Raw genomic sequence first — 27,353 nt, 5'->3', positions numbered from 1 at the left:
TGCTTTTATAAGGACACCTCACCCTCTTACTCATTCAAAGAAATCTCCCCTCCAATAAAACCCCCAAACATTTTAATTGGTTCACAGTAAGTGTTTAATTTGAGTTAGGGCTCAGTGAAAGCTTAGTCATAGAAATATGGCCCAAAAACAACAACTGTATGTTAGTGATTAGGAAAAAGAGTGGTAGTGGTAGATCAGAGCCATCAGAAATTGTGAGGCATTACAGAGGAAGACACTACATTATTTCCTCCCGTTACAGTTTTATGATAAAATTAAGAGTTATATTTTAAACAACATTGAATACTAACAATTCCAGACAGAGGTTGGGTGCCAGTATGTGGGAATGTAGGAAGCTGTCTCATACCTTCTCAGACCATCTAGCTCAGTATTGTTTACTGTGACTGGCCATAGTTCTCTAGTATTCCAGATCTGCATCTTTCCCAGCCCTACCTGGAAATAGCAATGATTGAACCTGGGATCCTTTGCATGCAAAGCATTTGCTCTACTATTTACCTGCTGAGTTAAAAATGAACAGAGGCAGGCTTCGTCAAATGCATCCAGAAGACAAGGTCACAATTGCCACAGAAAGAGGAGGGAGAAATCCAGAAGAGGCAGGCACCAAAAAATAAACAAGCAGGCTCCAAGAACCAACCAAGAAGGTTGCTACTCAAATCCATTTTCCATATGCCATTGTAGGAAAGAGCTGATGGCATGGTCAGTCAGCTCTTGATAAGTAAGCACGATTACTCTTCCTTTCGCATTTTGCACACATTACAAGACAAGTCCCAGTAGCACAGCAATGCACATGACTAACTAGGGCTATTTCCTGTCCTTCCAGTAAGAAAAAAGTGTAAATGTTTGTGAGTAATATGACTTGCTGTGAGGATCACAGAATTAATTTGGTTATGCTTCTAGGAGCTTCAGGGCTAAATGTATCATTTATCCTATATGGTAAATCTGCCTACACTGCTAACAAAACATGATAAATTAACAAGTTTCATCTATATATTTCATTTATATACTCATGAGTCAGACTATCTGCAGACAACACTTGTCTGTTTTTTAAATGCAAAGAGCTTCCTAATAGTGGTACGATTTGAACTGGTAGTGTGGTTATTTGGCACGTCTTTTTGCTCATTCTTGTGACAGTAGCATAGCAGTATATGTAGTAGCTTTCAATAACTTGCATTAAATAAATTGCCTTGGTTATTTTGAAACATTCTATTTGGTTGCAGGTGCGAGAAGATGTGCTAAATTCATTAAATAACAACTTCCTCCAAACATTAAACCAAGCATGGAATGATCATCAAACAGCAATGGTGATGATTAGAGACATTCTAATGTATATGGTAGGTAATGTCTTATTTTTCTCTCTCTCTGGAGCTAGAAGTATTTAGTCGTAAGAACAAACTTGTAGATCTTCATACAGACGGAAGAATTGGACATGATAAGTTGAAATCTTTAACTGATATGAATGTGGGACATACACACACTGGAGTCCACTTTTCTTCCTCAGTAGTTTCATTGTGAATGGTTCTTTTGGGAAGCTGAGATTGGAATAGAGGTTAACAAGTTGTGCTTACATAATGAAAGAGAAAGGCTTATATATCGGCCTCTATGTGGGGCACCTGCATAATGCATTGTTCTAGGTATGCGGTGGAATATCTACACCCATGCTTCCATGTGAAATCTGTTGCTATCATCTCTCCTGAACTAGGCTAAAGACTGCTAATGAAATGTCAAGAGATCCGGATCAATTTTTGTTGTTGTTGTTGTCATTTATCTAGTGCGCTCTTTCAGATTTCCACTTTATTCAAATACTGTTTTGATCTGAACACAGTTTTAGATGTTTTACCCTTTACATATCATGTCTTACTCTGTATGTGGACCATATTGTCACTGGAAATTTTAATTTTTAAATGGAAAGAGCAGCTACTCTTTACCTTTACAAGGAGTCTTGCAAAGCACAATTTAGGATTGGGTTCTTAGATCTGATATTTCCAGTGCCATATGAAAACACTCTTCTACCGAGAGTGTTTGAATTACATTGTATTACATTTTTATGTCTGCTTTCATCTGAAGAGCTCTGAGGGTTTCCAAATAGTCTCTCTTCCAAGTTTTGACTAGGACCATTCCTGTTTAGGATTAGGTACCCTGAGACCATTTTATGATGCTCTCCTCTTCCTTGCAGTCAGTGTTCTCTATTATACATGTGTACATCTTTCATAACTCACGGGATAGATTTCTTTTTTCTTTGTAGTCTGAGCTCTGCTGTATTGGTCAGCTTTCTCATCTTTCAGATGGCAAAGTTTTGATTGCATCGATTTAGGGGTGTGTGTGTGTTACATGGTGATAAACACAAACATGATTTGAGAGAATTTAAATGATAGTGTGTTCCAATTTATTTATTTTCCCTGATAATTGTAAGACAGTTATTTTCTGCAATATAAACAATAACCATTTATAGTTAGTTTGGTATCAGTTTTCAAGACAAAGTGCATTGGAGGTTGTTTTGGGGAGGGGGTGATTGCGGTATGCTCATGTAGCTATAAGCAGTCTCTGGATAAACTGCATAAGAGTGGTATTGTATACAAGCCTTATTATTTATATTTTAATTTTAGGACCGTGTATATGTACAACAAAATAATGTGGAAAATGTCTACAACTTGGGATTAATTATCTTTCGAGATCAAGTTGTACGTTACGGGTGTATTAGGGATCATCTACGACAGACATTGTTGGACATGATTGCAAGGGAACGGAAAGGAGAAGTTGTGGACAGGTACAACTGCAAAAAAATAGCTTTGATGTCATTCTTGCAAGATCTTTGTTTTGTGTGCATGAGTTAATCTTGCTGCTGCTGTGCTTTTGTTTGCGTTTTTTAATTTCATTTTTAATTATTAATAGTGGGATATATTTTACGAGGCTATCAATAAAAATTCCCTGGGTGGCTAATACTGTAGTATACTATATTATCAAAATCAAGATGATAACTGAAACATTTTTTAAAAAATGCATGCCATCAATATATCAATATATCCATTTCTTACCTTCTCTGCCACTGCAGTAGCTATTTGCCTCCCCCCCCCCCCAATTCCCTACCATTTTAAAAACAATTTGAAACTTGATTCTATTTTGGCTGCAGGTTGCCCATTGGCATTTTATGAATATATGGCTGTATGTACCAGTTGCGCAACATTCTCCTCCTTTGGAATGTTTAGGGAGCTTCATTCTCAACACGTCTTTGCTTGTAAAGAAATTGTTCTTCTGACACAGTTACAGAGTGTTACAATGTTGGAGCTCTAGTAGCTATTAACACTTTGTTAGTAATTTAAAATGTGTACACAGTATTTCAACTTGGCCAACTCCACATTGCTACGCAACCCTAAAGGCTGTATTCAAAGTACTGCTGTGTGACCCATTCTGTTGCCACAAGGATATCTGCTTGCACAGTGGAACATCCCTTCTGTGTACTCCCAAATCTATTCCATGGGTTCCCTCAACACTCTGGAGTAGATATGGGATTGGCATATACTGGAGATGGTTGGCAGAGTTTTGTTGTGCAGGCCTAAATCCTTGTGCTAATGGAATGAGCTCATTGGATATTGCCCTTAATGCTTATCAAGCTATTGATATCTACAAATTTACACAGATAAGCTAGTGTGAAGTTCCTATTCCGATTTCATAATTTAGCTATTTTCCTGTACAAAATTACATAAGGACTGGTCGCTGTGACTATTAAATTATTATTATTTTCAGCTGAGGAGTTTCCAGAGATGGAGAAAGTTGTGAAATTAGGGGATTGGTGTGTGTGTTTTTGTGCACTTGAGAACACTGAATAAGATCAGTGCCTTAAAGATGAAGTACCTAAAAATTTTCAGAAGAGCCAGTAAAGGAACTTTTATAATCTTGTCTAAAATAATTGGTTCTAAACAATCTCCTTACTCAGAATAATACATAACATTTGCATACACTCTCAGTGATCCTCTTAAAGTCTGCAAAACAGGCCATTCCCTGCATATTGCAGATGGTGGTGAGGATAAGGGAAGGTATCTAATGCCACCTAGTGAATTCATGGCAGCTGGAATTATAGAATTTATGACTTCATGGTTCACGGTTCAGTCTCTTCAATAACTAATTATACCAGATCTAAATGGAGACAACCAAAAATCATTATAGCTAGGAAATCAAGTTGAGCAGCCTGTCAGTTCTGAGTAAACCTGGTGTCACTATAGTCTCCAAAGAGCCCACCAAAGGAGGGATTCCTTAAATTGCCTCTTGAAGTTCAGCAGCAATACACATTTTTGTTATCTCTGCATGGGGTTAACTACTATAATCTCAGGGTAAGAGTGGAGAAGTCTCTTCTTTGTTCTCTTCTAATTCTTACATCCTTGATGAGAGGGACTTGCATTGATCGCTGAGGGTGGAAATTATATGAGGATGTTTTGTTGAATGACTTTAAAAATTCTACTTCTGCTAAAATATATCTAATCTCTACATCTGATTTAATATTTTGACAGAGGAGCAATCAGAAATGCTTGTCAGATGTTAATGATTCTAGGCCTTGAAGGAAGATCTGTCTATGAAGAAGATTTTGAAGCCCCATTTTTAGAGATGTCAGCAGAATTCTTTCAGGTACAAAATATGTTTCAAGTGTATGTGATGTTAACTGTTTATTGGTGTTAATCTGTTTAATGAATTCGTTAAGGAATTACTTGCAAGTAATCTTTCTAATCATTCCTTCCCCCCCCCCCAATATAAGGTTTTTAATTGTAGATATTGACTGCTATTCTGCTTAAAGATTCACTGCCCCAAACATCCAGCAAAAATAAAATGTTATTTGGAAAATAGGAAAACTTGGTTGTATCCAATGCTGATTATGCATAAGCAGAATGGACTTCCACTTATGCAGTGCAACTTTGTTTTCCTCTCCTCCTCCCTGAAACACTTTTTGTGCCCTCAAAATCTGCTCCGGCAGGTAGGGTGGGGGCCCTCCAGAGCATAATTTGGGCTGCAGTGGGAAAGAAGAAGGCGATGTCTCTCACTCTCTATATATCATACGGATGGTATTCTTCTCGCACATGGCATCTTTTAATCTCTGCTGCTTTTCAGTGGGAGCTGAACTCAGATGCACTCAGATTCATGGGGGGGGGGGTCCTTTGGAGTGGAATCCCATAAAGTGCAGGATGCTCCAATTCCAAAGAAAGATAAATATTGCTTCATCCACAGTCCACATAGACACTGGTGCGCAGATGGTGGTGGGAGTGAATCCCAACCCATATCCACAAGGTTCTAAATTAGCAAGTATCACTAATTAGGGGGCATGTTCAGAGCTGATGTAGCATAGCAGAGTTATAAATTGGGAAAATCCTACTTCAAATCCTGCCTGTGTCGTGGACATGAGGCCAAGCACCATCCTTTAATCCTCATTGCATACTGTAATATATGAATAATAATACAGGGTTGATGTATGGATTACATCAAGGTAATAGGTATGAAGTCTTATTTCAATTAAAAATGTTTATGGTGGGGGAGTGCATCTGTAGAAATTCTTTCAGAATATTATAGTATCACATGGCGTGCCTCTGCTTTGTTCCAATACAGATGGAGAGCCAGAAGTTTTTAGCAGAAAATAGTGCTTCAGTTTATATCAAGAAAGTAGAAGCTAGAATTAATGAAGAAATAGAACGTGTGATGCACTGCCTTGATAAATCAACTGAAGAGCCAATTGTAAAAGTTGTTGAGAGAGAGCTTATTTCCAAGCATATGAAGACTATAGTGGAAATGGAGAATTCTGGTCTAGTTCACATGCTAAAAAATGGAAAAACAGAAGGTAAATCCAGATTATGCTGGTTACAGGCACTGAAGTAGTTTATAAGAATGAAGTGTACTAAATAATTCTTAATATTTATTCCTTTTTGTTAGAATATCTATATTCCTTAGAGATTTCTGTTGAAATATGAAGTGATATATATATATATATATATTTGCTTTCGTAGATTTTCACGGGTACAGGAATGCAGGTTTTGGTGTCCTCGGGTGTCTTCCCGTGTAAAAGTTGGGGTGTCTAGGCGACGTTTCGACGAGGTCTCACTCGTCATCTTCAGGCTGGTGCTTTCGGCTTCTTGTTACTGGAACAGAGCGGGATCTCAATGTTTGAGTTCCTATAAATACTGTAGAGGGGGTGTGGTTATAGGAACTCAAACATTGAGATCCCGCTCTGTTCCAGTAACAAGAAGCCGAAAGCACCAGCCTGAAGATGACGAGTGAGACCTCGTCGAAACGTCGCCTAGACACCCCAACTTTTACACGGGAAGACACCCGAGGACACCAAAACCTGCATATATATATATATATATATATATATATATATATATATATATATACTGAAAAAACAACTGTGTTTTCCATTCCCTCAGTAGCGTTATTCTATCTAAAGCTGCCTAAAGAATAATTATTGTGACTAAGCTATAGATACTACTTACATGTCCAAAGATTTTGAAAGAAATGCCATTTTATTTTAGAAAACTATGTCTGCCTCTCATCAATGTTTACTAATGTAAACTTTTTGCTTTGCATAGTTCCATTAGCAGATTTGTATTAGTGTGTGCTCTATATGCTTGTGATGGTAACTAATGAGTGAGATGGTAGCTCACCTGAAATGAGTTTCAGCTCGGTTCATTCCTTGCAACAGCAATAAAATGTTATGTATCTCCAAGAAACTTTTTAATAGTTTATGTGGTATTCATGCTTGCTTATTGTGATCAACCAAATTCTACTTAAATACAATTATATTTACCAATCCTAGTTTAAAAGCCAATGGTCACTTAGCATAACATAGCATTAGGATTCATTAGGGTTTTTAATTTGTAATCTGGCATTAGTTTTATTATATTTTGCTGTTGAATTGGACACTCTGTGCTGAAATTTTTTTTAAATTTAAATTTTAAACATTTATAGCTCTTATATTCAAAGACACTCAATGTGCCATACTGCTGCAGCAAATCACCATAATGATTTTATTATTTAAAATAATATAGCAGCCAAAAGGTGAAGAACAAAAATTAAGGTAACATTTAGGACAGGTCTGTTGTGTCTGCTATTCCAGGACAGAAGGAAGAGCCTCACAATGAGACTTCATGTTAAAATATGAGTTGACAAAAATTTGAGAACACTTTTTCTGTTCATCTGCTGTCTTGTGATAGAAATACCATGTTGGTAGTAGTTAATATACTTTTCCTCCATTGCAGATCTTGCTTGTATGTACAAGCTCTTCAGCCGTGTGCCGAATGGTCTTAAGACAATGTGTGAGTGTATGAGCTCCTACCTCCGAGAGCAAGGTAAAGCTCTTGTATCTGAAGAAGGAGAAGGAAAGAACCCAGTTGACTATATTCAGGTAGTTAAACCTTACATATCTCATTTGCCCATTTTAATTGAACTTCAGATCTGGCTGCTCTTCTGCCACTGGTGGACTTGCCACAAGAAAGGGCAAACTTTGCTTGACTCCTTTCTCATCCCTGTAGAACTGACAAGACCCAAACCTTCAACATTTCTCAGAACAGACAAAAAAAAAAAAAAAATCACCTACAGCAACTAAAGCAGCTAGAATAGAAGCAAGGGAAACCCCACACAGGAGAGTCCATTTGTAAAGATCACACCTCTTAGCAGACAGGTGGACATCATCCTTCTAAAGCAAGTGGGGCAAGTTCCAAGAGATCACTTGTTGACAAATGGCTACAGCAGCCCACTAAAATGCCACCTCGGCAATTTCAGCACTGATCTTCTTTAAGCCATCTGAAGCATCTTGGAATCCTGGGGCCCTGCCTACATACTCCTAGGCAGCATCCTCACCCAAGTCACCTTGGTCTTAAGGAAGATATTCAGAATTTCATTGAAATCACCCAGTGATCATTGAAATGGACCACTCCCAGAACCTTCCCCAAATCATTCTTCCCCAAGTGTAGAACCAAAATACAGAGAGGTGAAGAGCACTTTGCTATGCCCTAGAAACCATGGCACCAAGACCCAAACTGTTGAATGTTTGAATTCTAGGAAGAGCCAGGACATGCAGCTGTCATTCACTTCCTAGTCCAGTATGTGAGGCTGTTGCCTGCGACTTGGACCTCCAGGAGCAAATACAACCATAAAGAAAAAGAGTTGGTGGTGGTAGTTGCAAGATGGTGCTTGAGGTTATACAGAATGCATGTGAACCCTGGTAACATCCTCTTGCTAGCTGTCCTCTGCACTTGAGAAAAAAATCTATACTTAACAATGGATTTTCTTTCCCATTTGAAATACCAGGTTTTTCTAAGCTTAACCTAATGTCAAGTAAAGTTTCTAGACACTTTGAAGCAATGAGCAAATAGTTTTCAGTCAAATAACCTCACAATGGATGTGATTTCCATACAACATATAATAGAAATCTGTAACATATTTGAACGTTATTTGAAATAAATTAAAAGGTTGTCCATTAGCACCATAGAGACCAACTAAGTTTGTTCTGGGTATAAGCTTTCATATGCATGCATACTTCTTCAGAAACCTGAAAGCTTATACCCAGAACAAACTGGACAATTTTTTAATTCATTTCAACTGTGTCGGACCAACACGGCTACCTACCTGAAAATAAAAATATTCTTTATTTTTCTAAGGGTTTACTGGATTTGAAAAGTAGGTTTGATCGCTTCCTTCAAGAATCTTTCAATAACGACAGGCTCTTCAAACAAACCATTGCGGGTGACTTTGAGTATTTCCTCAACCTTAACTCTAGGTCTCCAGAGTACCTCTCATTATTTATTGATGACAAGTTAAAAAAAGGAGTCAAGGGAGTAAGTATATTTTCAGTTACAACTATGCAAATTTGTGACAAAACAGCAACATATATTTGTGCAAACTTCTGTTCTCTTATGATCCTGAAAGTATACTGTTTTAACTTTCAAAATGCAATAATCAGTGCAGTTGAGTGAACAAATTATATGTGCTCGTCAGAATCTTTTGCAACTGCATGAACTATATGTGTGTAAATAGAGAATTGAATAATTCTTGATTGACTTAACCACTGTTAGTCATAGTTGTTTTTAGAATGATAATGCTGATAATTATTGACATTTAAAAATGACCTATGTTAAAAGGAAAGTGTTACTGGTGGCAGTGTCAGAAGTACTAATGTATGTGTTCTGGTGGGTCTTGCACAGCAATACATCTCCAGCTTACAGTATGACGCCTTTGTAGTTCTTTGTAGTTTAGCATGCTGACCATGTAATCAGATTGCTGCCCCCCCCCCAGCAAAATATGTTCCCATTTAGTACTTGAACTTTTGTCCCCTAACAAGTTACTGTTGCACCAAAAACTTGAAGTCCATGCCTTCGTACGTTTGAAGATATGTCTCCCATTCCCACTTAGTGTTTTATCACAGTGAATCACAGACAGTGTTATTTTGTGAAGTGTGAAGCTGCCCTGAAAAGGCTGTGGCTGCCATGCTACATGAGCAGAGCAGGATTTATTTCTGAGTAAAAATGCATTGATTGTGCTATGAGTGTTTCTTAATTAATAGGATTTTGTGGGCACGATCTCTAGCGATGGAGATTGGTAGCATTTGGTTGAAAAATAATGTTTTTGTCTTTACAGCTAACTGAGCAAGAAGTAGAGACTATATTGGACAAGGCAATGGTTTTGTTTAGGTTTATGCAAGAGAAGGATGTTTTTGAACGATACTATAAACAGCACTTGGCAAGGAGGCTTCTAACAAACAAAAGTGTTTCAGATGACTCTGAGAAAAACATGATATCTAAGCTAAAGGTAAAGTTAGTCCCTGTAATCTTTTACTTAATGACTGTTTCCCTTTATTTCTGGTTTCAGTCAAACATTCAGTTGTCATAATTTTAGCTAATGTGGGATCATTGCAGTATGCTATATTCCTAAATACTAAAGGTAGGGCAATAAAAAAAATTCATTGACAAATGAGCAAAAGTCTATTTATACTGTTTTTAAAACTTAAAACTGCAGTATTTGGAACTGCAGTCGATTTCCTGCCAGAAAGCTTGAAAAGCAGGGAGGAGTTGAAGAGGATAGAATAAAGCAGGTAATGTCAATTTTCCCTGTTCACAGATTTTCTGGAACCCCTGGTGCATGGCAAAAGGTTCCTCCCCATTCTCCATCTAAGCTATAGTCCTCTTCCTTATTTTCACAACAAAGTGAATACTTACCTGCTATTCCTTCTTGGAGAAGGATTGAAAAACACCCCACCCTAACCTTCCAATCCATCTTTTCCTCTTCTTTCTCCTGCTAAAAAAAGCACTTCATGTAATGTGCTTCTTTGGATAGTACAGCTAGAACTAAACTGGGATTTTAAGAATGCACCTGGGAAGAAATTTCTAATTTTTAAATTTGAAATTATTTATATCCTGCTTTTCCTCTTAAGACATACACAAATAGAAAAAACAAGGGTTCAAGCCAGTATACAAAGACGTGTGACTTTGCATGCTGACCGGCACCCCTGTTTTTCTATTTGTGTATGTTCCTATACTGTGGGTTCTTTATTTTTGTGTTTCCTCTTAAGACAGAGTGGTATTTAATAAAAACAAAAACCCAACAATATAAAACAATAGGAGAAAGCACGTCATTCAGAATACGTTGGAAGGCTTTAAAGCCTGATTCAAAAGTTGTAACTTTCCTCCTAAACATAAAGAATAAGGAAGACATATTTTGTTATACTTTTTAAAAGATTGGGACAGCAGGTTCTTCTGTTCATTTACAGAACAACTTTTGTTCCCCCCCCCCCCAACCTGGTGTTGTAGTAGTAGTAGTAGTAGTAGTAGTAATGATAATAATATATTTATACCCTGCCCATCAACCATTAAAATCATGGCATACTTTTACATTAATAGCACACCATTTTGTGGTAAACATTTTGGGATGTTTTCTACTGTTGGAACTGATGATTGTAATCAAGCAGAATGTGTTTCGCTTTTTCATATCTTTAACAAGTTCAAACATTTTCCCCATATTTTGTAATGTTCTGGTTCCAAGTATGTGGCCTAAATATATATATAATGGCATATATAATTTTAAAAGAATTGTTCTCTTCTTTTTTATAGACTGAATGTGGATGTCAATTCACATCAAAACTGGAAGGAATGTTCAGGGATATGAGCATCTCAAACACAACAATGGATGAATTTAGGCAACATCTACAGGCAACAGGGGTAAGAAGCTAACTGCTGGCTTGATCTGAACACTTATTTCAGTTATTCTAACAAAGTTTTTGAGTGAAATGCCCTTCTGAATAAAATACTGCTTTTTATTTAATTATTTTTTTTAAATTATTTTAGAATAATGGGTTATCTTTTTGCAAGCTAGCAGCCAAAGCAGTTTAACAATTAAAGAAAACCAGTAAAGTATTCAGCACTGTAAAATACAAAGCAGCAACAAGATAAAACAGCAACATGTGAACTCAAATAAAGAGAGCAGCCAGTAAATAAATTAGTATTTTTTCCACCAGAAAACTAACGCTGCTACCCAAAAAACCGCTGAATCTTAAATAGGTCAACTACTGAAAGCCCAGAAAAATAGTACAGTCTTTGCTGGGTTCCTAAAATATGCAATAAAGGTTGCAGGTGGGTCTTCTTGGGAAATGTGTTCCAAAATTGGAGTTCAACCAGAGAAAATATCATCTTCCTTGGATCACCTTGTGCAGGCAGAGGTGCCAAGAGAATGGCTTCCAGTTAAGGTTATAGTTGTTGGCTATATACAGAGGGCAGCAAGCAGTCTTTCTGATAACCAGAGTATAGGACAGGAGTGGGGAACTATTTTTCTATTAAGGGCTGTTGACCTACAGAAAAAAGTCTATGGTGGAGCACATACCAGAGTGAATTCTTGTATTGCTAAGTGGGTTGTCTTACAGGTTCTTAATTATATTCTAAACAATAGATAGATAGATAGATAGATAGATAGATAGATAGATAGATAGATAGATAGATCTGCCTAGGAAGATGGTTCTGGGATATTACCCGCTTGAGAAGTTCTGGCTACTCAGGTTGGGATCCATTGCTTAACAGGAGCCATATAACCATCCCTGCAGAGAGAAGCAGGTAAAAGCTGTTTGACACTGGAACAAACTCCCTCGGGAGGTTGTGGACTCTCCTTCCTTGGAGGTTTTTCAGCAGAGGTTGGATGGCCATATGTCCTGGATGCTTTAATTGAGATTCCCTGCATTACAAGGGGTTAAACTAGATAACTCGGGGTCCCTTACAACTCTACAGTTCTATGAGGACACCTGCTCCTTTCAAGGAATGGATGAATGGAAATAGATATTTCCAACATTTCATAAAGTAGGTGACACCAGTCAGTGGGCTCTGTCAGCAACTTGTTCCAGATAAAAACTGGGTTAGCATGTTTACTCTGAAGTAACTTCTCCCAAATATTGCTAGCGGGTGGAAGTATCTTATCTTTTATGCTATTCTCAGCACAGAGCAGCTGTGCTACCCATTACCTCAGTGGTAAAGAGTCCTTAGAAAAGTTGGGAGGCTGATGAAATTAAGTAGGGGGCTGTAGGTTCCCTGCTTCTAGTTTAGGGCTTTGGAGGTTAAAACCAAGACATTGAGCTGCATCTAGAAACAAACTAGGAATCACTGGAGTTAAGAAGTAGTGCAATATTCTCACAGTGCCAAGCTCCTGTCAACAGCTTTACTGCAGTCTTCCAAACCAGCTGAAGTTTCTAATCACTTTTCAAAGGCAACCCCAAATATAACACAGTACTTCATTCAAAAGTCACACACTTCCATAGGAAAAAATATATCCAAACTTCCAGTCAGGACTCCACTACCACTTCCTGAGGCAAGGAAGTAATCCTTGGTGTCTTTGCACCTTGCTCTGCCTGCAATAAAGTCTCCTTGGGAAATGGGTACATTCTGTAAATAAGTCCTTACTCTGTCTAAATCCTCTTTATTCCAATTACGGGGACTTAGAAGAATAATATATTCATTATTACCTCCCCAGTTTGGGAGTGAGTCATTTTGTGTCCCTGCTGTTTTTCTTGGATGTAGTAGCCATTTCTCAGGTTTCCTCTGGGGAATTGTAGATCTCTTTGGCCTCTTTCAACAAGCACAGAAAGTACCATCAAAAAATTGGGTGCCCATTTAAATAATTTCATCATTCTTTTGAGGGCCTGCAATTGGAACACAACTTAAATTCTTTAACAAATCGGATAGAACAACAATTCAACAAATTTGTTAAAATCATTGAATACTTTTGCATTTATAAACTGACATTGATTCAGATTTCAGTGTAGACACAGTTATGAAAGCATATGAACTGGCTTTACCTTGATTTTTCATTTTATCAGCATTTCATTTTGTATTCAGTTTACTGACTTTAAATATGTATGTGAATAGAATTGAAGTGATTTTGTGTTGGTTCGTTGCTTTGTGTATGCAATTTCAGCTATTCCTCTTCCGCCCTGCTCTGTTTATAGTTTTGGATCATTGTTTTTTCTTCTTTCCCATTTGTTCTCTAGTAATTAGACACGACTGATTTCCCTCCTGCCACTTGCTCCCCAAGGGAAGCAGCAGCAGAGAGAGAGCTGTGCTGGGCATTAATACGACAAGCTGCATATATAACTCTTTCGTTCTCTTTTATATTAAGGACAGAGACCTGTACTCGGGTCTAAAAAGTTATTTGTTTTTTAAAAAATGATATTTATTAAAGTTTCAATTTATACATATAAACACACACAAACATAGAAACATACACAAACAAAAAACAGGTATAGTTTCAATAATTTTTTTTCTTAAACCTTGTTTCCCCGACCTCCTCACACCTCCCCCTTCTGTATTATAATTTCATTATTCTCCGCTCAACAAGTTCTTAGCTTATTTCTCAGCCTTAACTTAATGTTCCTCGATTTATTTTTAAAACCTTATATCTACTTAATTTTAAAAACCCAATTTTAACTTAATCTTAAACTTTTTTCCTAAAGTCGACCTAACTTTCCCTTCCACGATTTCCCCACATTCCATAAAAATTGCAAAAAAGAGAAAAAAAGAGTTTACTTATAAAAAAGAACTTAGCAAATTTATGTTTTAACACCCTTTGGATTCCCAAATCCCACCCACCCTTTCCCGGTTTTGATCCCCAAACCAATAACCATCAGTCCATCTATTCTCAACCTGGATCCCAGACTTCTGAGGCTTTTAAACCTCTCTCAGTTTCTCTCTGCCAGTTTTTTTGACAGTCCTTTATTTTCAACACCCACTCTCGAAGAAGCTCTGTCCCAATAATGTCCAATTTTCTTCCAGGCAGGCCTCTGTATTTAAGAGTGGAGTTCAGATTATATTTCTTAAGTCTTTTAAGTCTATATGTCCCTAAAGCTCCAGCCTCCATCTTGATCAAATTTATGCTACCAGGCCTCTGGTCTAGCTTGGTCTTCCGCAACATTGTGGCTTCACCTTCATTTTCCAGAAAATCCTCATATGTCTCTTGGAGTTTATCAAATTTCATTTCCCCAGCTGCAGCAGCTTCTAATCCAACTTCAAGGGCTTTTGGTTCAGTAACAATGACTTGTGTCAAATCTCTTCCTGTTCCCGTAAGATTTTTTACTTTTTCATTCAATGTTGTTATCCTTGTAGTCAAAATATCACTCTGGTCCTTGAGCTTTCCCAGGAGATAAAAAGTCCTATTCAGCTCAGTGAGTATTTTTCCACTTGCAGCCATTTCTTGCAATATCTCAAAATTCCCTCTAGGGGGATTCTGTTTACTTAGTATCTTTCCAGTATCAATCCAAAAGTCAAATGTAGTTTATTTTCCTTTCTTCCCGACAATTTGTATCCAAGTTAAAGAAAGTCTAGCCAGCAGAATACCAAAAACAAAGTTTCCTTTTGTTCCCCAACTTTGACAGCTAATTTGACAGCTGTCAAAGTCTTCTGAATCTTTTGACAGTCTCTCTCCGGATCACTCCCGGATCTCGGGGGGGTTACACTTTAGCCTAAACCGGCTCTTATCCTCCAGCAAAATTAGTTGTACTGTCCAATCGCGAAAATAATGATTTTTCTTCCAAAAAGACAAAGATGTTTCTCTCAACTTTAGTTATCTGGTCCTTGCTTTAGATTGTCTACAAGATGGGGGGGGCGGACTTCCTTTTTACACCACCCCCGATCGTACCGAATTTAAAAAAAAGAAAATTTCCCTTTTAAGTCCAATTTGCTTGTTACTCACGGGTTGTTGCTTTTTGGTCCGAATGTTTAAAGGAAAAAGTCAGCGCTCTCCATCCATGGCATGCGGCTTCGCTCAGCAGGGGAAGCATAAGACTCTCAGCACCACGCCGCTCCCCGTCCCCCGTCCCGAAGCCTTTAAAAAGGCTCCTTTGCGGGTCGGGGGGCGCTAATGGTGCCCGCCGAGGCACCACGTCCACAGGCATCCGCGCCTGTGGTTTTTAAGGGTCCCCGTGTCGCTGGCGCAGTAGAACCCGATCCCTACTGAGCCGATCCCCTCCGGAGCTCGGAGGGAATCTGCCATTAGATGTTGGCGCTAACCCGGAAGTCTAAAAAGTTATTTGTCCATTTGCTATAAATTCAGCAGCTTTGTATGCATTGTGCATATTGAGGAGGAAAATTGAAATTTCCCTTTATGTAATTTATTTTGCAATTTTTACCGTTGTACATCGGTAAAGGGGGGTGTGAGAGTTCTGTGCAGGAAGGCAACAGAGAAGAGGAAGCTGAGAATTAACAGAAGAATATAAGTTAAGTTCAGTTACAGGGACTTAGGCTGGGTTTCAGTAAGGGATGAAGTATTGGAAAAGGGAAAGACCAACATCACTACTGCAGCTTGCAAAGAAAAGTGTGGCAGAAGGTGAGAGCTGCAAAACTGGCAATGCCAGCCCTAGGAAGCAAGATTTCTGTGGTGGTGACTAGGTGAAGGGTTTGAAGGAGGAAAAGATTGTCGAGGGTGATTGCTTTCTGGGTGCTGGAGCAAGAAAAGGGGAGACAACAAATTGGGATAAGATGAGAGAGGATAGTGCATGGGATAATCCTAGGAGTGACCACCAAAAAAACCTGAGGATTGTATACAACTGGATAAACTGGATGTGAGACTCTTTGGAGGATGAATTATGAGGCTCGTGTTTTATTCTGGTTCCCACAGAATCATGGGGCTTCCTTGCTTTTTAAGGACAAAGGAAAACAGAGACATGCAGTACACGGGGGATTTCCTTCATCACCCACCCCACCAGCACCTGCTAGCTTTGGGATCTTGTAGCTCTAACACTAAAAGGGAGATGGTGTGATCCCAACAAGAGAAGCCACCTTCAGGACAGCCATGTTTTCATTACGTAGTACTAATGGCAATTCTGCCTTCTGAGTTCCACAAGAGGTCAATATTTGTAGCATTGCACTGTGGAAATTGTAACATTTGTGAGGCAGTAAATTGATGGCCGGTTAGAACCCTTTCTAGAATACAGTGGTACCTTGGGTTACACACGCTCCAGGTTACATACGCTTCAGGTTACAGACTCCGCTAACCCAGAAATAGTGCTTCAGGTTAAGCACTTTGCTTCAGAATAAGAACAGAAATCGTGCTCCGGTGGCACGGCAGCAGCGAGAGGCCCCATTAGCTAAAGTGGTCTTCAGGTTAAGAACAGTTTCAGGTTAAGAATGGACCTCCGGAACAAATTAAGTACTTAACCTGAGGTACCACTGTATGTGCTACTTTTTGATTGAAGAAACATTTTGAATCTTAAAAACAAAATCTGTTAACTGAACTGCTTCACCAGCAGGTGGCACACACCTGCTTTTTGTTATTAAAATAATGAAATATAATTAAACTTCTGGCAGTATTTTTGTGAGCGCTGTGACCTTTTGTAGTTCATGCATTAAAAAAATAAAAGCATCTGTGTCATCAGAGTTTTAATTTTCAGAACTCTGTAACAGCTTAGCTCATTGGATCAAACTGACTTTTGTTACCTGATATTAGGACCTATTGATAACATCATTTTAAAGACTGATTGGTTTAAGGCCAAAATAAATGACCTGTAAAATCGGGCTAATAGCTGAGAGGGCATATTTAAATTAGGGAAACGGTGCAAGGAAAGGGTTGAAGCTCCCCCTCCCTCCAACCTCAGGATCATATTGCAGTTGTCCTCCCACCTCCACCCCCATATCATTTCTAAATAAATTAGAGATTGCTTACATCTCCCATCTTTCAATGTCTCATTTACATAGGCTCTCAAATTATAATTTTGTAGCATGTCAAAACAAGTACTGTACTGGAATTATAATTACATCAGAATATTGACTGTAAAAAACCTAAGCTTGTTTATATTTAAAAAAGTATTAAGAATATAAAGAGCCCTGCTGGATCACACCAAGGACGCAACTGCTTCCAATAGTGCCCCCCCATGCTCCCAAAGGGGCCCTCAAGCATGAAGGTATTAGGCTTCCTCTATTCTTAGTCCTCAGCTTCTTGAACTCAAAGCTATGCTACCTCAAAATCGAGGCCTCTGAATATGTTTAACTATCCTGGCATATGAAACAATTAACAATTAATGTCAATAACTATTTAAAGAATATTTAATTTCAGTAACATGCCAAATATTAAGCAATTGTCAGAAGATCAAAGCACCTGAAGAATGAGCGCACAGATAGATGTAAACAGTAAATAAAAGACTTAGCAGTCTTCAAAAGTGGCAGCAGTAATATGAAACAGAGAAACTGCTGATATGCATAAATGTAGTTCTGTTAACCTCAGCCAACATGGGGACAGCATAAGTGATCCTCAAATCATTTCCCCCTCCATCCCCCAAATAATCCATGCCAAGGGTTTCCATATGCTTTTCCATATGCGCACACACACTCTCTCTCTCTGCACTATACACACGTGTGTGTGTGTGTGTGTGTGTGTGTGTGTTGAACTGATGGGAATTGTGGTTCAGAGGGCCAAGGGTTCCTCACATTAGTTCTATGATTTCCTCAGTTAGCCTTTGTAGCAGTTCAGAACAGCAACTTTTTATGATCAGATAAGCACTTTCTCTCTGTTTTGGCCTTCGGTAAATCCTTCAGTTCATGCCTGTCTTGGTCCCATCTGGTTAAGTACCTATAGAATGTGGGAGAAGAGGACTTCCGGAGGCGGCGCAAAATAGCAATGGCGGTCCTCTTTACCTGGTGAAGAGGGGCTCCGCGAAAAAGGGTCGTCCGCTACGGCAAAGCGGAGACCCATTAAGAAAAACCGCAGGCAGAGCGAGCCTGTGGCCGTGGGACTCGGCGGGCGCCTAAAGCCCCCCCGGAAACGAAGAAGGGGCTCCGTAAGGGGCTCCGGAACGCGAAAGGGGGAGCGGCGCTGTGAGTTCATCGCTCTTTTCGTGGATGCAAAGCCGCGCTGCTGCTGCTGATGAGCGCCGACCTTTCTTCTTGAAAACATCAAAATTGGCTGCTACATACCCGTGAGTAAGGGGAGCTAAACATCGGAAAATTTGGGAATTTGGTTGAAATTCGGCTGAAAACGGGAGGCGAGTAACAGGAAGTCCGTCTCCCGATCCTGCTAACCAGATTAAAGCAATTGCGCAGAAGAGCGCTGAAGCGCTGAAAAGGGACTGTAAAAGTAAAACGAGGGTGTATTTGACAGACTTTGTAGCGAAAAGACAAGCAGGAAATTTTTGTAAAAGTTGTGGATTTTATTCTTGGGACCTTCTTCCTAATTTTGAGCTATGTGGAGTTAAAAGAGACAACCCAGCGATCGGGCTGTCAGTGTGCAAAGGAGAACTGTCAAACTGCTGATACTGTTATTGGAGCTTAACTGATACATAGACTGAGACATTAACGTTTAAACATAGTTGCTGGGACCCTTCTTGACACCTTGTGGCTTTTCTTTAAGACAAAGAAAGCCTGTGGAAACTTCCTTTTGTGCTCTGGAACTATTAAAGACTTAACATAGGGAATATAAGAACTTCAATGGTGGACAAGCACTCTCTCCTTCCTTGAAACTTTGAAATACCCCCACCTAGAGGATTGTGGAGATATAGAGGCCTGGGAACTGTACTTTATTGTGATTCTCTGTGGTTAAATTGTTTACACTCTGGACTTTGTCTAACTTATGAAACAAAAGAAAATTTGACCTTGAACAGAGGCAGGTGTGGAATGAGTGGCACAGGGAGAACAAGAGCAGCTAAAGCTAAAGAGAAAGAAAAGAAACCAGGGCAACTTGTTCAAACAACCCTATCTCATCAACGAAGATCATCCGTCCCAACTGTGCTGACAGCACAGGAGGTGGAATTTGAAGAGCCTGCTGCAGAGCCTGTTGCAGAAGATATGGCAACTGGAGGATCTGAAATAGTTCTGAAGCAAATCTTGGAACAACTTGGAATTTTAAATCAAAAAGTGGACAACCAATCATCAAAAATTGACCAAGCTACATCCTCTATTACCAAATTATCTGAGCAAGTTTCCCATCATACTCAGGCAATTGAAAAATTACAAGGGGCAACGACTGAAAATTATAAGCTTGCGGTGGAAGCTTGTCAAAAAGCAGAACAGGCGAACAAAAAGGTTGATGAGATTAGGGGGGAAGTAAGGCCTCTGAAAAGACAGGTAGGGGAACAACAAGCCTACCTGTCATTGGTTGAATTGAAAAGTAAGGAAAATAATCTCAGATTAAGGGCTATCCCAGAATTGGAGGAAGGAAACCTACAGGGATTTTTAATACTTTTGTTCTCCAAATTCTGGGGGATAGAGGAAGATAAGGACTTTAAAATTGTGACTGCCTTTAGACTGGGAAAATTGATAAAGAAGGACAAGTCCAGAGACTGTTTGGTTATTTTGAGATCGAGAGAGGAAAGAGACAAGATACTAGGCCTACACTTCAAAAAATCCTTGGAGATAGAAGGAAAAAAGGCTGAAATTTACAGAGATATACCTAAACACCTTTTGGACCTTAGGACTACTTATACAGATTTGACCAAATTGTTGAGATATAACACAATCCCTTATAGGTGGGAGTTTCCGCAAGGACTATCATTTACCTACAAAGGAAGGAAAGTAAGAATTAAAACACCGGAGGACCAACAGAAGTTCCTACACGACCACGAGGAGGACCTCCAGAAAGGAGCCGCAGCTTCTTGGCCTCCACCACCACCGGGACCATCTCCAAAGCCTACACCGCCTGGATCTGGACCAACATTACCACCTCCGGGATCGGAGGGAAGCCTAGACACCCCATTGTAGACCCACCAATTAGACCAGGATGTCGCTGCAGCTTCTTAGTTGGAATATAAATGGCGGAAATTCTCCGGAAAAAAGAAGAAAAATATTTCATATTTTGAAAAAAGAACAATTGGACATTATTTGCATGCAAGAAACGCATGTGACAAGGCTCCACAGAAAAGTGTTAATTAATAAAAGACTAGGCCAAGAATTTATCTCTTCGGACAAAGTGAAGAAAAGAGGAGTGGTGATATATGCAAAGGAGAGCCTGTCACCGAAATTCTTATTTAAAGATGAACATGGCAGAATTTTGGCGATTGAAATTCAGACACAAGGAGAAAAATTTCTGATATTAGGAATATATGCCCCAAATGAAGGAAAATCGGAATTTTTCAGGAAGCTGCATGAGATTATGCTGGATTACTTAGACTATAACAACATCATCATGATGGGTGGCATGAATGGGGTTGTGTCTGTAAATATGGATAAGTCGCAAAGTGCTAACATAACGAAAGATGGCAGACTACCTAAAACTTTTTTTGAAATGACTGACAATGTGGACTTAATTGACATATGGAGGGTTAAGAACCCCCTAGGAAAAGAAGGGACTTTCTTTTCTGAAGCTCATCTGACATGGACACGAATCGACCAAATATGGATAACTAGAGGACTGGCACCCAAGACTAGAAAGGTGGAAATCTGCCCAAAAACCTGCTCCGACCATAATGCTTTGAAAATGGAATTGAGACTAAATACAACCGGATCCTTCAGATGGAAAATGAATGACACCTTACTAAGGGACGAGAAGATTGTTAAGAAGGCCCAAAAAACTTTAAAAAACTTTAAAGGACTATTTTGAGATAAATTTAAATACCACTGTGGAAAAAAGAATAATCTGGAACGCAAGTAAAGCAGTCATGAGAGGGTTTCTAATACAACAAAATACGATCAAGAAAAAATTCTGGAATGAAAAGAAGGAGAAGATATTGGAAAAAATAAGAGATGGAGAGAAAAAACTAAGATCCAGGCCTAAGTCGAAGGAGGTGCTGAGAGAAGTGAAATTTTTCCAAGCACAATATTTGAAACTGATAAATCAAGAGGTGGAATGGAAAATTGCCTGTCTTGGTCCCATCTGGTTAAGTACCTATAGAATGTGGGAGAAGAGAACTCAGAAGCCTCTGCAATTCCTATCACTGCTTTCCCTTGCAGGACATAGTACTTGCATAATTCCTGTGCTGTGTTTTGTTGGTCCATCTCTTAACATTTCACTACACATTATACATCCTTCACTGAGACTCTCCTCCCACCAGAAAACCTCTCTATTATCTCCATGTGTCTGGGTTGCCCTCCTATGCCCTTCTGCATTTCATAGAAAGTGTAAAGTCTCCTGCTTCCACCTAAGGCTCACTTTGCACATACAAGTTTTTCTGCTGTAGCCCACACGCTTGAATACCAGCTTCTAATGATTTTGCTTAATGAAATTAAGGCAGCCAAGTCTGTCTTCAATAGCAAGCTATGTTCTTTCCTGCCGTGTGGAAAACAAAAACAAATAAACAAATGTTTGTCTTTGTATTCATGCAGGTCTCATTAGGTGGTGTTGATCTGACAGTGCGGGTTCTCACAACAGGCTACTGGCCTACTCAGTCAGCCACACCAAAGTGCAACATTCCCCCAGCCCCCAGACATGCTTTTGAAATATTTAGGAGGTAAGGAATGGTTAAGATTATTTGTGTGAGTGGTTAGTGGAATGTGTAAAAAGAAAAAAAGATACAGCTAATGGCCAGATAATCTGCATGCATTAAATGCTTCTTTATATGCATGCAGTTGAAGCTTGCTTGCCATGTTATCAGTCACAAAATAGTAATCTTCTATATTGATATAGAAGAAGCTCTTGCTTCCATAGTTAAAAGTATAGATGATCAAATGGCCATTCAACTTCTTGAATTTTGTAGATTTTATTTAGCCAAACATAGTGGAAGGCAGCTGACACTCCAGCATCATATGGGCTCTGCAGATCTCAATGCCACCTTCTATGGTCCTGTTAAAAAGGTAAGTGCTGTGTCTGTAAACATATTATTGCTTTGATTGTGCCTTCAGCTATTGTGAACTTAGAAATAAACTCAGTTCCACATACATTTCAGTCTTTCATATATAAGCTCATGTTAACAATACTTACCACTTTTAATATATATAGTCAGCTGTGTGTGTGTGTGTATATATATATATAATACACACTCATACACACCGTCTAGCACTGCAAATTTCCCAGAATAGCCCTCTCTGAAAATATATATATTTTCATCTTTCTAGCAGGCTGCCTTTGCTTCTGGCTCTCAGTGGAATTATAGTTCACTTTGGGAAGCTGTGGGGTATCAGAAGCTGTGGTTGTCATAATGTGTAAAGTTTGACATTAAAAAACTTATCCAATTTACGTATGCTGAGAAACTGCACAATCTTGACTCAGTTTTGTGAAAGCCTATTTGTCAGATGCTATGGTGACTTGGATCTTCAGCTGGCTTATTACAAAGCAAACAGCTCTATAAGCTGTTTTGCTTTTTAATGGCAAAACTAATTATATAAACTGGAATAAAATGGAATGAGTATCTCAAAATGAAAATCTTTGTTTTATATTTACAAGCAGATGAGTCAGATCATGACTTATACCTTATAGCAAGTACATAGAAAGCTGAAAGGAGCATAACATAATGTTCCGACAATGATTTTTGACTTTTTTGAAAATTAAAACAGGAAGATGGCTCAGAGGTTGGTGTAGGAGGCGCCCAAGTAACTGGCTCTAACACACGGAAGCACATATTGCAAGTCTCCACTTTCCAGATGACGATACTAATGCTCTTTAACAACAGAGAAAAATACACTTTTGAGGTATGAGCTGTGACTTTCTCTGCTAGCTGTAAAAATTTTAACTTATCTCCCAAATATGCATTCATCTTCCTCTACCGTATGGAGAAGAGGGATTATTCATCCCTTTGAGCCATTTGTACAGGAAGTTCTTGAACTATTGGTATATGAGGCTGCTAACACTTTTAGAGTATTTTGGAATCTTACTGGTCCTCATCCAGGAATACCCTCACTTGTTAGTGAAAGTCTGAGATTGTATCATTCATTATATACTTCTATACTTAAATACTTCTTGGGTTCAGCTCTAAAAATAATTTATATGTTTCAAAGCCCTGTGATTCAAGGAAGATTTTAAAATTCCTTTGAATTGTGTTGGGTGAAATTCAAGTGTTGGAAGCCCAAACAAATATATTTATTTACAGTATTTACTGATAGTAATCACATCTTTTTCATGGTGTGTATTTTTCCTAATGGATACTCCTTTTTTTACTTGCCATGTAATGATGTGGAAAACAAATCCTTAGTTGCCGTCTTGCCACCATGTGTGTATGACAGTAGTACTTAAGTGAAAGTACTCTTTAAGTGTCACCACACAAGGTGAATTGATACATTGTGAAATTAAACAAAATCAAGCAGCCTGAATGTTAACAGTTTGTGGACAGGAAGTCTAGTTGCTACTTCCCCTTAAAACTATATTTAAATCAAAGGAAATGCAACCCTGTAATCAAGCAATTACCATTCTTTTCTAGTTTGATGTTTTAATATATTTTGTAAAAAATCTTGTTCTTATATAGACACTAATTGCTGAGCACCATGTTCAAGTGACAAGAGTATTTCCTGGACGGGAACGCTTAAGTCTGCAGGTGCAGGAATTGCATTTTTGAATGCTCCCCCCACATTTAAAAAGAAAAATCCTTACATGTAGAAAATGAGGGAATCTGGGAAGGGTTTCTAGGAGCCTTCTTTCAGTGCTTCTTTATAGAAAGGAAGCCTTTTACAAGGAACTCTCTCTACTTCCTACCTCCTACCTGGAGTCTGAAGTGGTATAGTTCAGAGGGACTCTTCAGCACACCTGTGCCAAGAGGGAAGGGCCATGGCTCATGGTAGAACACATTCCTTTAACGCAAAAGGTCCCAGGTTCAATCCCCAGTATCTCCAGGTAGGGCTGGGAGTGACCTTTGTCCAAAACCATAGAGAGCCACTGTCACTTAGAATAGACAGTACTAAGCTAGATGGACCACTAGTTTCACTTGGTATATGTAAAACTTCCTATATGCTGAACATATAGATCATCCTACTCCTCTACAGATTTGTGAACAAGGTGTCCTGTGCTACAGTAACTTGCACAGTTGAAGTTTATATAGATTACTGTATTAAGTGATAAAATTAAGTGCTGAAACACAATGCTGTCAACTTTTAGTTTAGAGTAACTTTCATTTTTTCTTTAAATAGCCTTTTCAGCTATGAATTATATATAGATTTACTGCCAGATGTTTTCTGAATTTGTCAAAATAACCATTGATAGTCTTGAACTAGTTTGATTAGAGGGGGAAGACATCTTCAAAACTGTTCAGAATTTTGTTTTCTTCATAACTACCTTTTGCCATAATAATAATAATTTTATTATTTATACCCCACCCATCTGGCTGTTAAATTTAATGTAGGAAATACAACAAGAGACTGATATCCCCGAAAGAGAGCTTGTACGAGCGCTACAGTCCCTCGCGTGTGGAAAGCCAACACAACGGGTTCTCACAAAAGAGCCGAAATCAAAAGAAATAGAAAATGGACACATATTTACAGTGAATGACCAGTTCACATCCAAACTGCACAGAGTCAAGATTCAAACAGGTATGCTCACTTTCATTTTCAGCTACCACGTCTAGAATCTGTCCAACTCCTGAATTTACCATATTGGAATCATACATTCTAGTATGGAAACTAAACTGGTCACCCATTCTTAGGGCTGCCTTCAAGGAACTAATATATTCTTGAACCAATGCTTGCCTCAGTGCAAGCTGGATAGGATTCTGTTATGTATTTTCTATTTGTGATCCTTTCCATGTCATGTACTGTGGTAATACAAATATTCATAAAGCCATAGCCTTATAATTCCAGGTGGGTGTTTAACTTAATAAACCAGACATGTATTTTGTGAGCTTTATGCTTGCACCTCCTTAAAGCCTTCATTTACTTCAGACATGAGAGCTCTACTGTATCAGGCAAAAGACCCATCTGGTCTGGCATCCTGTTTTTACAATAGCCAACCAGATGCCTATAGGAAGGCCTCAAGCAGGACTTGAATGCAACAGCACTCTCTCCGCTTGTAATTCCCAGCAACTGGTATTCCAAGGCATACTGCCTCCAACAGTGGAGGGAGAGCATAAACCATCATAGCTAATAATCCTTGGTAGCCTTATCCTTTCTTCTTGACTAGTATATAGTTAAACTGATTACCAGTGATACACAGGATACTTATACAAAATGAAGATGGAGATGGATCCAAATTGGAAGGGAAATGGAAGCCTAAAATGAAGAAGTAGGCTAAAGATCCACTGACAGCAGCTACAGATGTAGGGATATGCAGATAGAAAAAGCATGTTATGACAGACAATGCTGCCCTTTTAGACTTTGTGAACTACTTATGCTAGGAAAGCTTCATGATTATAGCAAATGCAAAGACCCAGTTCACTTACTATCTCAGTAGAAACTGGCACTTCAACAAAGCAAGCTAAACAAGCCCCAAAGGTTGTATTATATAACTTATTTCCGTGTGTGACTCAATATATGAAACCCAGTGTTATCCAGAATTGCAATTTAACAAATGTGAAGGAACCTTTTAAATGCATTCAGTTCTAAAAATAAAAATATCAAATCCCTCAAGAAGCATTTGACCTGTTTTAAAACTTGTTGCTGTAACTGATAATCATTTATTAATCTTAAATATGTTCCATTTTTGCACTTTGGTTGGTTGTCCTTTTGCATCATATTCTGTTTCAAGTATTTATTGACACTGCTAAAGAATAATATTTTGGCTTTAGTATCTTTAGAATTAAATAGCTACAGTATTTCTAAATTGAGATATTTCTTCTGTTCTTTCAGTTGCTGCCAAACAAGGAGAATCGGACCCAGAAAGAAAAGAAACAAGACAGAAAGTAGATGATGACAGAAAACATGAGATAGAGGCTGCTATAGTCCGGATAATGAAATCTAGGAAGAAGATGCAGCATAATGTTCTAGTAGCAGAGGTAATCTCACTCACTGAAAGGGGTTAGTCAAGGGTGGATGTGGCCCACAGACCAAAAGGGTTAGCCACCTCTGCTTTAGAGCAGTGTCAACTGTATAATAAAAATAAATTGCTGCTGAACTCTTGAGGCCACTAACTACATCTTTTGGTACAGATGATTGGTTGCTTTATAGAATGTTGATTAATATGCAATGGCCATTTGTGAAACACAGCTAACTGAGGTGGCACAAGTTCCCTCTTGTTTTAAAGTCAATGTTAAGTCTAGTGTGTGCATTCTTGCTGTGCCAGTATCATTATCAATATTAAAATAATTTTTATTATATTCCAGGTAACCCAACAACTGAAGGCACGATTCCTACCAAGTCCAGTTGTTATTAAAAAGCGTATTGAAGGACTTATTGAGCGTGAATATTTGGCACGAACACCTGAGGACCGCAAAGTATACACTTACGTAGCATAAAATGTGTTCCGCAAATATGATTTATTCTTGGACTATACTCTTCGCATGAACTGGGAAGTTCTTTTAAATCATTAAATATTAAGACGACCATCTCTTCTATTAAATTACAATACATGTTCTAGATCATTCAGATCAAGCCTTTTCTCCTTCTGAGAGTTTTTCAACATCAAAATGATTGAGCATCAAGCTTCTCAGCGTTTATCCCAGTAGAAATCATCCTTACAGTTCCTCGGGAAAATGTGAATGTGCCGCGTTTTGTTTTCAATACTGTATGAAAACAGGAAAAAATAAAATAAAAACAAATTTAGAAAATACAGCTCATTAAAAAATAAAATTGTTGGAATTTCATTTCCCCGGATCTTCAGTGTTGATGTAAATGTGTTTTCTGTAGTGTTGCTTAGCACTTTGCGCATTGTATACGTTGGGTTACAAGAAAAACACAGCTGGTAAGACTGAATTTCCAAAAATACTGCTCTGCTTTGGACATTTCTTTAAAGAGCCATGTTTAATTTAAATATTTGGTGAATTTATAAAGACCTGAGAACACAGTTTTGGCATGCTTTACTTCTCCACCTGCATTCATTCATGTTCCAGCTAATATGAT

At 38.5% G+C, this 27,353-nt stretch overlaps 1 protein-coding gene across 6 annotated transcripts in view; it reads left to right on the top strand.

The window, feature by feature from the left end:
- The window catches only part of CUL3 (cullin 3), a 51,717-nt gene extending 24,620 nt beyond the window's left edge, over positions 1–27,097 (top strand). For 3 of the 6 annotated variants that reach the window (XM_083742083.1, XM_083742084.1, XM_083742087.1), the window contains exons 3-17: positions 1,236–1,349; positions 2,622–2,782; positions 4,521–4,635; positions 5,605–5,833; positions 7,251–7,396; positions 8,652–8,828; positions 9,628–9,798; positions 11,097–11,204; positions 21,765–21,889; positions 22,136–22,232; positions 22,932–23,066; positions 23,837–23,905; positions 24,707–24,893; positions 26,145–26,290; positions 26,618–27,097. In XM_083742083.1, the coding sequence (XP_083598209.1) occupies positions 1,236–1,349; positions 2,622–2,782; positions 4,521–4,635; positions 5,605–5,833; positions 7,251–7,396; positions 8,652–8,828; positions 9,628–9,798; positions 11,097–11,204; positions 21,765–21,889; positions 22,136–22,232; positions 22,932–23,066; positions 23,837–23,905; positions 24,707–24,893; positions 26,145–26,290; positions 26,618–26,749 (2,112 nt within the window). In that variant the 3' untranslated portion in view covers positions 26,750–27,097. The remainder of the gene's footprint in view (positions 1–1,235; positions 1,350–2,621; positions 2,783–4,520; positions 4,636–5,604; positions 5,834–7,250; positions 7,397–8,651; positions 8,829–9,627; positions 9,799–11,096; positions 11,205–21,764; positions 21,890–22,135; positions 22,233–22,931; positions 23,067–23,836; positions 23,906–24,706; positions 24,894–26,144; positions 26,291–26,617) is intronic. The other 3 variants (XM_083742085.1, XM_083742086.1, XM_083742088.1) reach the window with 1 other exon arrangement.
- Positions 27,098–27,353: the final 256 nt, after the last annotated feature.

The sequence above is a fragment of the Podarcis gaigeae genome (assembly GCF_964106915.1).
Source record: "Podarcis gaigeae genome assembly, chromosome: 5".
Classification (NCBI taxonomy): domain Eukaryota; kingdom Metazoa; phylum Chordata; class Lepidosauria; order Squamata; family Lacertidae; genus Podarcis; species Podarcis gaigeae.
Note: the sequence above shows the minus strand (reverse complement) of the source record. Positions and strands in the feature narration are given on the sequence as shown.